Source organism: Etheostoma cragini, chromosome 14, assembly GCF_013103735.1.
Source record: "Etheostoma cragini isolate CJK2018 chromosome 14, CSU_Ecrag_1.0, whole genome shotgun sequence".
Lineage (NCBI taxonomy): Eukaryota > Metazoa > Chordata > Actinopteri > Perciformes > Percidae > Etheostoma > Etheostoma cragini.
Genome location: NC_048420.1, coordinates 23,390,211 through 23,404,734, shown reverse-complemented (window position 1 = coordinate 23,404,734; position 14,524 = coordinate 23,390,211). Strand labels below are relative to the sequence as shown.

The window sequence follows — 14,524 nt, the reverse complement described above, 5'->3', positions numbered from 1 at the left end:
GTAACCTGGGCTCTTAACCCTTGAGTTGTCTTCCCGTCAAAATCAACACTCTTGTGGAAGCTTTTTATCAATGTTTTTAAAAAAAATTTCCTGAAACAATGTCAACACTTGACTTTTTATTTATTATTTGTCACTTTTTTTACGTTTTCAACACTATTAACTTTAGTTTTACAGTTGTTATTGGAATTTATGGCCAATAAACCTCATTTATAGTAAATGAGACCTAATGCTTGAGTTAGAAAAGCAGAAATTAGGAATTATTGAGACTAAAATTAAAGGAATGGATGTTGATGATAATCACAGACTGGAATATGTCAACTTTTACTCAATACTATTTCAAAAACACTTCAATTTGTTTTTCAAATGCTATAAAATTGAATAAAACACCCCCAAATTAATGAAAGTAGAGATGTGTACTTGCCAAAGAGCGTTGTGTGGAATCAATCATGTTATTTTGGGGAATTAAAAAGAACATTGATATAGGAAAGCAGGTCAATTTGACCCGAGGACAACATGAAGGTTAACAAAAGGTCTCACTCAGTGGCCAGTGGAACATAAGTGGAAAGCTTAACACTAAACTAGAGAAAAGGTAGACATAGTTAATTAAATCAGGAGACATTAAAGTTTCATTGATAAAGTAAGAAGGTATAGAAACTTAATCAGGGATCAGGAAAGGGAATATTAGGATAAGATGTGTAATTGTTAGTAATTCCTTTCCCAAACAGTCTTTTACGTCCCTCAGCTCCTGACTCCGTCTTTCCCGTAGTTGAACCGGGTGTCACGTTGTAAAATACCTGCGCTAACCCCCTCTTACATGTTGCTGGACACAGTGTGCGACAGTGTGTTTGCGTCCGGGCAGAGCGTGACGGAGCAAACACAAACACAAACGTGTGCAACAACACCGGCAGCCACACAGGACTCTGTGTCTGTGGCGCTGAACACGCGTGTTCGCCAGCTGTTCACACGAGCAGGCTGCATGTTTTACGAGGTGCAGCCGCTCACACGGGGGTGCACGCGCAGAAATAACAACAAGACCGGGTGTGGTTTTAAACATGATGTCAGGTAGAGCTCAACTCAAATTTCGCTGCTCTTATTTTCCTCATTGTATATATCTTCTTATTTTTACTTTTTTATATTGTTTACTTGAATGTTATGTTTCTCTGTGGACCAAATTTGTTATAAATGTCTTCTTGTCACCGTGGGATAGAGGAAAACGCAATTTTGATTTCTTTGTATGTTTTGACATGTGAAGAAATTGACAATAAAGCAGACTTTGACTTTGACTTTGACTTTGAAAAGCTGGGCAATATATCGATATTATACTGACATTGTGATATGGGACTAGATATCGTTATAGATTTTGGATATTGTAATATCTAATAGCTTAAGTGTCTTTTCGTGGTTTTAAAGGCTAACCACCCCTAGAAAATAGTAGTAGTTAAAAAAACAACTGTAGTTACCCTTTTAATTGCTAAAGTTTGGTGTCTTTGTCTCGCAGGAGGACGTGACTCCCGTTCCCGAGGTCTCCCCCCCCGGTGTTCAGTGTATCCGAGTCGACCCCCGGGTGTCGGCCGACCACAGTCAGAGCTGCACCGCCTACAGCCAGAACAGCCAGCTCACCCACGGCTTCCTCTTCCCGCCTGGTAAACCCGGTTGACTTTATAATAACATGCATAACGCACAGCACGCACATTCTTTCCAGGTACACACGTCTAAAGGCTGTTTGTCATCTGTAGTATCTGACAGTGGTGGACTGTAACTAAGTACCGTTACTCAAGCACTTACATCTCCGTGCATCTGTCTCTAGTACGTCAAGAATGACTGTAGCCGTCATTCTGTCTGAGAAATCAGAGATTTATCTCGTCTGTAGAAGGCTTCATGTCTCCAACCTTGCTTACAGTGGAGAAATGCAGAGTCATAACACCTTTAGCTGTCCCCAACACTGGAGGACTTATTTTAGGATATACACATATTTCAGAGGCAAATTGAAGGATTTACTCGTAATGAAAAAATTCCTTAAGAGATGAACAATTATTGAAAGAAAATCATTGTCTATGTAATTTTCCCATTACAGGTTGCACAGTATATCGTTTTTTGTGTATTCATTGCGATATCAACATACGCAACAAATACTTGGCGAAAGGCGGAGATTTTTTGTGTTGGTAGAAAGAAAATATCCATAGAAAACTGTCCTTCAAACTGTAACTGGAGTTCTTCTTTCTTTTTTTAAAGTGGTGCCTTTTTATATGAATTCAATCTTTAATTTGTTCAATTAAATGTTAGAAATGATTTCCTTTGATTTGTTTTCAATTCAACAAGCAATTTGACGTATACTAGGAGAATAGTGGAAGCAGCAGAAATGCAGAACTGAGTGCACTGAGATCTGTTTGTACTAATATTAAAAAATGATTTTTTTTTCATGATATTTACCATCGTTGTGTCCTGTTTTCCTCATATCGTGCAGCCCTATCAAGCCCTGCACTTACGTACAATTTTAATGCCCTTGTGCTCAACTTATTTTCTTCTCTTCCACGTTGTTGACAGAGCTGGCATCGTCTCCCGAGTCCAGATACGACGCTTCGCTCATCACCAACGTCGTTCCCATGTACCCGGCCTTCAAGAGTGAGTCTCACACTTCGACTCACACTCAAAACACAAGTTCACGGGAGCGTTGTGATGGGGGAAGGGGTTCCACATGATCCTAAAAAGTGCAGAATTTCAAAATCAACCTTTTGTCGTATATTTCCTGAAGTATGGTGTTCTAGGTCCTAAAAGTTTTAAAAACAAACCAACGTACATGTGCTGCTGCCTCATGTGCTCCTCATATATGACTTGGTGAAACCTGTGGAAACCCTGATGGTAAGAAATGTGTATGAAATGTCCAAAAAAGGTGAATATAAGAATAAAACAAATGAGCAAGTCAATATTTAAAAGGGTCAGACAATATGTCCGCACCCTTCATTTATGTAAATATCAGACGTACGATGCAGAGTAAGGGCCAATCAGTGCAGCCCTGACCTACCAGAAAAGCTACATAAACAGGAGCTGCAAAACAGGAAACAAGCACATGTTCATTTTCTTACAAGTAACAACAAGGAACTTTCGTTGTGTGATGAGTTCTGTCCAATTAGAGTTTTCTATTGTCTCGTACGACTGTTTTGGAGCGGCTCGGTGCCGAGCTTAGCGCTGCCCATGGCGGTTCTGATGGGTTAAAAACATGAGTTTAGTTTAATTCTCTCCGTGCCAGGAGGCGCACAAGGCTTGGACATCACTCCTCCACTGGGTTCGGTTTGCAGCTGCACGTCGTGCTGAATTCCACGTGTTCCAGCCTGCACCGTTACGTTCCAGTTCCACCATTCGCCGCCAAGTTGTTTTTGGGCGGCCTCTTTTCCTTCTTCCTTCAGGTGTCCACCCGAGGGCCACAGCACAGTCGTCCGTTCTGTCCTTCCTCAGCACATGGCCGATCCAGTTCCATCTCCGTCTCCTCACCTCCTCACTGATTTTGTTTGTTTCTCCCATCTCAAGAACTGACTTGTTGGAGACGTGTTGTTGCCATTGAATCTTGAAAATCTTCCGTAAGCATTTGGTCTGGAAGATGTCTATCTTCTTCTCCTCTCCTCTCCCTTGGTTAGTTTCCAGGTCTCGCATCCATAAAGCAGAACCGAAAGGACCAAGTTCTTGAAAAGGGAGGTTTTGGTCTTCCTGCTGATATCGCTGGCTTGCCATATGTTTGATAGCCTTTTGAACTGTGCGGTTGCCAGTGCCACTCTTTTCTTGACATCCGCTGTGCCTCCACCATCTTTAGTGACATTTGCACCCAGATACGTGAAGCTCTCTACCTCCTCTACCTCGCTTTCTCCAACCTTCAGCTTTTTGTCGCTCTTACTGTTGGCCTTCATTATCTTGCACTTCTTGTTGTTCAGTTTTAGGCCAACCTTGGCTGCATTGTCCTCTAATCTTGTTGTTTTGTGCTGAAGGGGATCCATTGTTGAAGATAGAAGGGCAAGGTCATCATAAAAAACATGAAATCAAATCAAAAGGACTCCGTTTGTGGTCAGGCACATTCAAACACAACATACAACAATAAACAGTCTGTATTAATCATACCAGAAATTAAATAAATGTGGATTAGCCAGACTCTCCTTCAGCGTGAACAAGATAAAACAAGACCAGATTCAGGCACAGAGGAAAAGGAGAGGGGGGGGCATAGTGGTACAGATAGGCAGAGGTGAAGAGATGGGTCTCGAGGCGCAACTAGAAGATGGTGAGGGACCCAGAGGTGCAGATGTCTTGGGGGGGGGGGGGGGGGGGGGGGGGGGGGGGGTTCCAGAGCCCGGGAGCTGCCCTGGAGAAAGCTCTGTTCCCAAAAACTGCGGAGGCTGGACTTGTCGGTGCAAAGGAGACTGGCTGAGGTGGATCCGAGAGACCGTGAAGGTCTGTAGGGGGAGAGGAGGTCAGTGAGGTGTGAGGGTGCCAGATGGTGGAGGGCTATGTAGATGAGGACCAGGATTTCGTGGTTGATTTATAGTTGTCTCTGTGTGCATGTGTTTAAATGTGTGTATGTGACTGTGGAGGAGGGTCTGGCAAAGCGAGACCAAAACAAAGCCACCGAAATCTATTCATATAATGATGTAAAACCACAGATTGCAATGTATTCCAACAATAAAACAGACCTATTGCATACCTGTAGGAATAAGAGGGCCAGTATGTGAAAGAGTGACCGAAGACCGCTTTGTCATGACCCCGTGTGAGCCAAAACCACAACAGACAACGTCAGAAATAAATTACACATTTCCTGTTTTTTTAACATTGTTTTATAAAACTGTTAAGTCATGGGATCGTCGTATAAGAGGTCCAGTACCGGTTTATTTACCTAAATACAAATGTGGGACCAGGAGGCATTTCCAAACCTGAACTGTAAACGGATCTACATGACATTCCTCCCAGCAGAGACTTCAGACCGGTGGACAAAGTAGCAGCAACGTCTAGAATCCATCCTTTTACAGGGACATCCATTCAGTGAACCGGGGAGTTTAGATGAATTTCAACAAGAAGCTCAGAGGAAACTTTGGTTCTGAACCAAAACCAGCGTGTGTCGACCTCAAACCCGAAAGGCCAAGTTGAATCCTCTGAACCCTTTTGACAAAAGCTCTTCTTTTAATTCAAAGTGATCACATGAGACGAAGACACCGCAGCGTGGTGATGTCAGGTCTGAGCCAGGACAGCCTGACACCCATTGTTCCTGTAGAAAGGGAATACTTATCAGGACAAAACACACACACACACACACACACACACACACACTCTCTCTCTCTATGAATCACTGTCTCATAGAGATACACATAATTCATCATTGTCAGCTCTGTAAACAGAGTGTGTGTCTGCAGAGTTTCTGGGCTTTTCTTTATTCAGACTGGGAAATGGATGTGTTACACAAGGATAAAAGGCTGATTTATGCCTCTGTTGTCGCACGCCGTTCGCGTGCCGTTTGCATTTCCCCTATTCTCGCATTGGAATTTGGGGGACTTTTCGGCAGCAAAGGTCCAATCCCGGAGGTGGAACGTCGTGGATATAGACTAATGGAACCCAAACCAGATAATTAAAACTAGAGACTCCATTTCACCTGACTCATTTCCTGGTTCTCCTTCTCCATAAACAACATGATATCAAGGAGAGGGTTAACTTCTCCTGCTTTAGATCTCCCAGAAAGCACCGGGGAGACACTGATTCTCTCACTGGGACTCTAGAGTCGCTACTCACTCCGAAGCTAAATGCTGTCACTCTCTCACTCGCTCTACCACACACTCCCCACACACACACACACACATGCTGGCTCTGCTATTCTCTTAAATCTGCTGATCTAAACCAGCGAGCATGTTGCAGAGCCCGTCATCGTGTAAAGCCCACCCCACTGGGTGCTGATTGGTGCCTCGATTTGGATAAATTGGGCTTGAATGGGTTCTCGGCCAAACGGACTGGCGGAGCAAATCCCAAATTAGCCGACAGTTTGCCACGGTTTTCCCAGGCTAAGCATCTGATCCTTTTCCCTTCTTTTCTGTCCGCAGGAGTGTGGAGCTACCTGCAGGGGACGCTGCTGAGGCGCTACGCAGAGGAAAACAACGGCATCAACGTTCTCTCCGGACCCATCTTCGATTACAACTTTGACGGCCTCCGGGACACCACAGAGGAAATAAAAGAGTGAGACGGTGTCCCTGTTTATAGAGAACACACACAGACCAATCAGATCCTGTATTGTTAAACTGGTCCCATATGAGAAAAACACCATAACACAACACCTGTGTGACTGGATTAATTAAATTTAAAGCTTTTATAGTTCCACATTTTGTTTTATTTTGAATTGAGTTCTGACTTTTCAATTTCATTTTAGTGTAATTTGAGTTAGTTGTCAGTCTATTTTCCAAGTTCTAGTTTAGTTTCCGTTTTTCAGAAGTGTTAATTTGATTTTAATTTGTAGTTTTTATTGATATATATTTATATTTTTTACTCTGTTAATTCAATTTTATTAATTCAATTTATTTTATAGGGTCAAATTGAAGCAGGAGTTGTTTCAGGACACTGTACAGATAAAGGAGGCCTACACCACACAGACACTGATACAGATCTATAATAATTGCATGTTGGCTTGATGCGCCGTGGCAATCATAGTAACAATGAAATACTAGAACTATGACTCTAAATAACAGCAGTGTGGGGGGGTCGAGCAGGACCAAGGCTGCAGTACGCGGGCCGTTATGACTGACGTTAACTCAACTACAGTGCCGAGTTGTTTGAACTACAGAAACCGGTTCAGGATTTTTTTAATGAATAATGCACCCAGGACGAAGCATGTAAACTGCGTTGTTTGGTTATTCCGAGTGGAACGGATCGCAAATGGATCCGAATGAAGAAATGTAAAAAAAATAACCTCGACCAACATAATCAAAGCCCTTGGGTATGACCAGGCCAGCTGGACATCTAGCTTATTTAGATTGATTTAAGGCATTTATGGCTTGTGGTACAGGGTGCAGCGAGGTGCCCATATGAATATTAAAATAGGTTTTCATTCCTTTCCGTGTCCAGGTTCTCGGCCGACGCCCCACCCGTCCCCACCCACTTCTACGCGGTGGTGACGAGCTGCCAGGAGCTCAACCAGACGGTGGAGGAGTGTGACGGGCCACTCAGGGTCTTTTCCTATCTGCTTCCCCACAGACCGGACAACAGTGAGGCCTGCAACGTGAGTTCACACCGTCTCCAGCAGGGGGCAGCGCTGCCCCAGCTGTCCCTGCAGCAGCATGATGAGTTCAGATCAGTCAGTCACAGCGGTGGCAGAAGTGTTAAAAATAAAACTACTGGGGTGTCCTCTAGCTCGCCCAGTAAGAGCGTGGGCCCCATGTAGGCTGAGTCCTGTAGCGGCCCGGGTTCGAATCTGGCCTTCGTGTCAACCCCCCCCATCTCTCTCTCTCCCTTTCCTGTCAGTCCACTGTCTCTAATAAAGGGAAAAGCCCCTAAAATAACCTTTAAAAAAAGCACTAACACCACACTGAAGAAGTACCCTGTTACAAGTAAAAGTCCTGCATTGAATATGCTACTTCAGGAGAAGTATGTGAGTATGGTCAGGTAAATGTAGTTGAAGTATTAAAAGTAAAAGTACACACATTTTAGAAACAGGGAACAATCCCATCAGTGTGGTGTTTAATGGTTTATTTCAGCCGGACTTTAAAGCTGGATATTGTTGGCTAGTTTAAAATGGTTGCCCCACAACCACAAGGTGGGCGGATCAATCCCAGGTCCTCAAGTGTCCCAGAGCAAGACCCTGAACCCTGAGTTGCTCCCCGGACTCTCTACGTATAGCTGACCACTGCTCCTAATACTTAGGATGGGTTGAATGCAGTAATGGAACTCCACTACCTTGTGTTGTGTGTATGTGACGATTAAGAATACAAGTTTGGTTTTTTAACACAACTCTATGTGTTTTGTGTTCAAAAATCTGAATTTGTAATCTAACTAAACCTCTCCGATTACTGTAGTGGAATAAAAAAGGTACAATTTCCTCCCTGAAATGTAGAAGTACAGAAGTGGCATGAAAAGAAAATACTTAACTCAAGTACATTTGTACTCAAGTACAGTACTTGAGTACATGAACTTATGGTGGCTACACTAATTCCACTAATATAAATAAGATTAAAATCTTGTCTTATTAAAATAAGATAAGATTTTCTCACAGAGGGGGGAGACACTGTGAGATGATCACATGTCACATGTGGAAAGTAACCGTAAATACTGCAACTAAGTATACATTTAAGGTACTTGTACTTCACCCCCTCTCTCTTTCAGCTGTCCTGTCCTGCTGTAAATGGCCCCCAAAAAAGATCTTTCATACATAAGAGATGAAGGTCAATTAAAATATGATTAATTAATTTTTCAAATATTAAACTACTAACTGTATGTGAATGCCAGTTATTCGATCAGTCAATTATCAGAATATGAATCTGCAACCCTCTTGATAACTGATTATTGATTTGAAGTGCATTAGGAAGGGATCGTGTAATGGCTGATATTAACAAGAAAGATAAATATAGCAATCAATGTTCATGCACGCATTCCCATAAAAGAGACGATGTTTCCACAGCACGACCAATCTCAAACATCTACCAGAGCCGCATATTTTATATAAGTGTGGATTGGTGGCTGGAGAGATGCCACTTCACTTCCTGGGCTCTTGAGCAAGGCACCGTACCCCCTCAACCGCTCAGGGCGCTGGTCCAGCACTGGCAGCCCACTCACTCTGACATCTCTCCATTAGTGCATGAATAAGTCCTGAGCATGTGTGTGTAGTTCAGGCCTGTGTGTAGTGATACTAACAAAGTGTACACAGTGTGTAAATTGCCAACTTTCCACTGGGGATCAATAAATAGCTTAAAAATAAAAAACTATATTTCTACATGAATGTGAAGAACACAGACACGGTTTTACCGGCAAAACACAATAAAACAGGAACAAAAGCTGGCAAAAATAACCGACGCTGTTACGCGTGAATCACCTCTCTTATCAATATCCCATCACCATCAGTCAGGCACAAGATCTGACCATAATTACATGTTCGCTTTCCAGAAACTCGTTGCTTTAGCCGAATATTTCAGTTGCAACCCTGGCAGTGAGAGACAATTCCAATTCAGGACTTTTACTTGTAACAGAGTATTTTCTCTGTGTTGTATTAGTACTTTTATTTAAGTAAAGGAACTGAATACTGCTTCCACCACTGATCTCCGTCGACATTAAACTCTGACCTCTGGGGAGATATTGGGGGTCTTTGTCTGATGCGTGTTTCCTGTGGAAATGGAAACTCATTGTGTTCAGTAATGCAGTCTTGCAGTAAAAAGAAATTGATGTCAGCATTACAAAAAACAGAACAAGGTCATGTTTTTTTTATTTGGTGAGGATGACGTAGGAAATTATTCAACTAAGTGGTTTGTGGCTTTCAGCAAACTTCCGATGGTAAGAGACACCTTACCACTGTTCTTTGAGTTAGTTTAAAGAGTGTGTGTGTGTGTGTGTGTGTGTGTGTGTCTGTGTGTGTGTGTGTGTGTGTGTGTGTGTGTGTGTGTGTGTTTGTGTGTGTGTAGTCCGATGAATTTCAGTCTTGATAGGGGTTTTGCAACAGGCAAGTTTGACGTTTTTTGGGTCAGAAATGCATGAGGGGTCAAAGAAAGAAGCGGAGCTTTGGCAGCCAAAATACACCTCAGACCCACAAAAATGTGCAAAGTAGCTCTCCTCGGGACAGTCTTTGACTTTGAGTAAACAAACGACAATTCCCAAATTTAAGGACGTTTTCCGACACATGCAAAGCACAACCAGCTACGGACAACAGGCAGACAGAGCGCAATGCCACTTATAGGCAGGCCGAGGAAAATTAGATGTGTAATACACTGGTTGACTGACATGACACTGTTGTATTCATATCATACATATTCAATCCAGGCTAAAGTCAATGATCCTAATAATGTAGGTACGTTGCTTCCTCTAAATTGCAGGTTGTGGTCGACTAGCGGGGCCAGCTTGTTAGTTAGATAAATGGATCAACATTGATTGTGATTGGTGGTTTGCTGTGCATGCAGACCTGCATGTCACGCACTAGCACCCAACTGTGTATCCAACAACACTTAAATCAGTGTGAATTACGTTAAATCAGAAACAGACTGCTGGTGTAGGTTAGTGTTACGTTTCCAGCGTTGGTTAGTGGAACGTTATTTGGGACAGACGCCTTGTTTCTTTAGGCTAACTATATTAGCTTTAGCCTGGCTGGTAGCAGCTTTCTGCTTGTTTCTTTAAGCTAACTATATATTAGCTTTAGCTTGGCTGGTAGCATCATTCTGCTTGTTTCTTTAGGCTAACTATATTAGCTTTAGCCTGGCTGGTAGCAGCTTTCTGCTTGTTTCTTTAAGCTAACTATATTAGCTTTTGGCCGGTAGACGTCGTGATTTTGTTGCATTAATCAGCTTATTTACAACAAACATAAAACTGCTGTAGCTGCACTAACTGACCATCGAAAACTATGCGCATCACTGTGTGAGCGGCAGCTGCTGCCTACGGGACTTTACTACACACGGAGAGCTTCACTTCCCATAATAACCCCCCTCGGACTAACGTCACACACACACACACGATGTGTAGACGCATCTTTATAAACAGTCTGTAATAGTAAAGGCCCTGTCACTCCCTGATGTAAGTTGAGCGCAGATTTGAGTAACGCATGCGTCACGCATGCGAAAAGTAGCCTACAAGATGCTAACTAGAGACTTCTGTAATGTTAAGACAGTAAAAATGGACCTTAATTAAGTTGGTTCACTGCTAGCTACAATTTAGCATCAAACTCATCAAAGGCTGTCAGTTGAATGACGTTTTGAGCTAACGTATGCAATCAAACAACCATAGATAGCTAGAATATTTTTAAAATGACTGCTAGCTTAGCTACAAGCTAGCATTAAACACAACAAAGGCTGTCACTTGAATTGCGTTCTGAGCTAACGTTAGCAATCAAACAACCATGGATAACAAAAATATTTTTAAAATGCCTGCTAGCTTAGCTACAAGCTAGCATTAAACACAACAAAGGCTGTCACTTGAACGGCGTTCTGAGCTAACGTTAGCAATTAAACAACCATAGATAGCTAGAATATTTTTTAAATGACTGCTAGCTTAGCTACAAGCTAGCATTAAACACAACAAAGGCTGTAACTTGAATGGCGTTTTGAGCTAACGTATGCAATCAAACAACCATAGCTAGAATATTTTTTAAATGACTGCTAGCTTAGCTACAAGCTAGCATTAAACACAACAAAGGCTGTCACTTGAACGGCGTTCTGAGCTAACGTTAGCAATCAAACAACCATAAATAGCTAGAATATTTTTTAAATGACTGCTAGCTTAGCTACAAGCTAGCATTAAACACAACAAAGGCTGTCACTTGAATGGCGTTTTGAGCTAACGTTAGCAATCAAACAAACATAGATAGCTAAAATGATTCCCATCTTCTGTTATTGTTTGTAATGAGACAAGTTTATTAATTTCATGGATTTCACAAATTTCAGTATGACACTTATGCCGTAAACAGTTTAAATCTGAGCATGCACGCCTCAAATCTGCACTCGCCTCACATCGGGGAGTTGCAGGTCCAGCAGACACCCGTTTTCATGATTTGTTGTGGGACTTTTCTCAATCAACCCACGTACCGTGTTGTTTTTTTACGACTTTTTATGATATGCAGAGCGTGCTCCGCCATAAACACAGTTTAGGCTGACTCACGCTTGTTATGATGGTTGATGACATTATAACGGCGGCTACGGTGAGTCACCGCGGGGTTCCTAGATGTGTCAAACAACACAATGCCAAAAGTCGACCAAAGCAGGAAGAATTGGATCTGCATGGTTGGAACGGTTGTAGTACACTCTCGCCAACAGTGACTCATGGATTGTGTAACTGGATCCAACTTAAAATAATAAATCTGTTGAATTCTGGCCTTATCTGTAGGATTTGATTGATCCATTTGTGGTTCAGGGGGGCTGTGGGGATTTGGCAATCCCAATGCTGCACATGAAATCATCACAATCGTTGGAACAAAGCATAAACAGAAAATAATAAGAGCAATTATGGGCATTTAGACTCGTAGCTTTCTTGATTGTTAACAGACTTTTATTTTGGCTTTGCAAGGAAAACAGGGAGAGCTCGGCTTTTTAAAGTAAAAACTTAAGGAACCCCAACACTGGTCCACTTTCTTTCTGCAGAGCCCTCCATCCGCTCATCACAGTGATGAATATACTCTACATGTTTGTACACACACTACCAGTCAAAAGTTTGGGGTAACTCACAAATTTCCATTGGACTCCATTATAGACAGAATACCAGCTGAGATCAGTTGCCTTGTTTTTTTTAACCAGGGCAGTAATCAGATTACATGATGTGCTTACATCATTGCAAAAGGGTCGTTTAATGTTTTCTTAGTTAGTTTTTTGAAATAATATCAGATTAGTAAACAAAATGTGCCTTTGGAACATTGGATGAATGGTTGCTGATAATGGGAAATGTAGATATTGCATTAAAGATCAGCCCCCCCCCACCCAGATCAGCTGGTATCCTGTCTATAATGGAGTGAAATGGAAATTTGTATATGACCCCAAAATTTTGACCGGTAGTGTATATTCAGTACAATATTTGGTTATTTAAAAATCTGTTATTCCCGTAAAAAAAAAGACAAAAAAATAATTTATACAAAATACAACACAATATGAAATTAACAAAAGAAAATTAAAAATTATAATATAGAAGGATGAGTTTGAGAAGGAGCGGACGGAAGCAATTAGCTTATTTGGTCCTTGCCCCTTCTTCAAAATCTCATATTATTACAAAACAAATAGATACGCAAATACAGCATGCAATAACCTACGATATTCAACAATATACAACAGTACCTTTACATTACAGATCCGTTTCTGTAATGTAATGTTTTCTTTAATGTGGTTTTCTGTCAGTCTATTAATATAGAATTTGTTTTAGGGATTTAATTAAGGCGTTTGTTCTGTATTTTTCTTGTTGTCAACAAATGAAATAAACAAAACAAAAGCACCAACGTGTCGGTCGGTGTCTGAGGTTGGCGCCAGCTCGTCGGGCTGAGTCACGAGGGGAACTCTCTGTCTTTTTATGTCAACGCAGACGTTTTGTCCCATTTCCATTTGTGGGTTGAGGACAGCTTGCTCAAACACACACAGGCTGCTTCCCTATTTACATTTTTGCTCCTTTTTTTGGGGGGACTTTGCCAAAAAGAGAAAGTAGAACATGACTTTTCTGACCTTTTTCTTTTCTCCCCAATTTTGGGGAAATGGTTCTTTCTTGAGAGGCTGTCTCAGTAATTTATCTTCTAAAAGAGAAGGAGTCAGATTTATGTATGATTGAGTCATTTTATTAGGGAGTTGGTCTATAAATATTAAGGATGAGGTTTAAGCTTCTCTGCTTGTACAGGCCAAGCTTTTTTCACCCTTGTGTTGTCCTCGGGTCAGATTGACCCGTTGTCCCATATCAGTGTTCTTTTAAACTCCCCAAAATAACATGATTGATTCCACACAACGCTCTTTGCCAAGTACAAATCTCTACTTTCATTAATTTTGGGGCGTCTCATTCAATTTTTATAGAATTTGGAAAACTAATGGAAGTGTTTTTGAAATAGTATTGAGTAAAAGTTGACATATTCCAGTCTGTGATTATCATCAACATCCATTCCTTTAACTTTTAGTCTCAATAATTCCTATTTTCTGCTTTTCTAACTCAAACATTAGGTATAACTTTCTATAAATGAGGTTTATTGACCATAAATTTCCCAAATAACTGTAAAACTACAGTTAAGTTAATGTTATGTAGTGTCAAAAAAGGTGACACAGCGTCAAAAGTGTTGATTTTCAATTTTGACCGGAAGACAACACGAGGGTTAAACAAAGCCTGTTTGGAGAAGAAAGAAAATTCAGCAAATACGAAGTTTATGCTGCTGAAAAGACAAAACACACTCCCTTTTTAATTATACTCTGTGCAGCATGCAATAAACCTAGTGTTTATAGAAACTCCTCCGAATGAGTCACGCCTTGTCTTTCGACGCTGTGCAGCTGTTGTCCCAGTTTCTGAGACCTAAACAATACGGAGGACATGGCATCCATTGTGATCTGAAAGTAAATCCTGGTGGAGATTGAACTGTGTATGACTCCACCGAGTAAAAAACTAAACAAATTTATCTTTCTGACTCTATTTCATGAATCTATATGCTGAGGGCAGGATAGGCGGGCCAATGAGGACGAGATCCAACTGTCCAAATCAACCCGTACGAGCATTTTCAGACAGCGTCTTATTAGAGAGACGTCTTATTGTCCCATGAGGGACATTTGTTTTCAGTCTGTTTCATGCACGTGGCAATACACCCGGACAAATGCATCAGCAGATAACATGAGGACAGGTATATATACAGTAGAGGGGGGGGGGGGGGGGG

At 41.6% G+C, this 14,524-nt stretch overlaps 1 protein-coding gene across 1 annotated transcript in view; it reads left to right on the top strand.

Annotated features, from left to right (window-relative positions):
• Window positions 1-14,524, top strand: part of LOC117957202 (ectonucleotide pyrophosphatase/phosphodiesterase family member 2) — a 58,567-nt gene that overhangs the window by 30,707 nt on the left and 13,336 nt on the right. Inside the window, exons 20-23 of the mRNA XM_034892799.1 lie at window positions 1,499-1,643; window positions 2,545-2,622; window positions 6,066-6,198; window positions 7,081-7,234. Of these exons, the coding sequence (XP_034748690.1) occupies window positions 1,499-1,643; window positions 2,545-2,622; window positions 6,066-6,198; window positions 7,081-7,234 (510 nt within the window). The remainder of the gene's footprint in view (window positions 1-1,498; window positions 1,644-2,544; window positions 2,623-6,065; window positions 6,199-7,080; window positions 7,235-14,524) is intronic.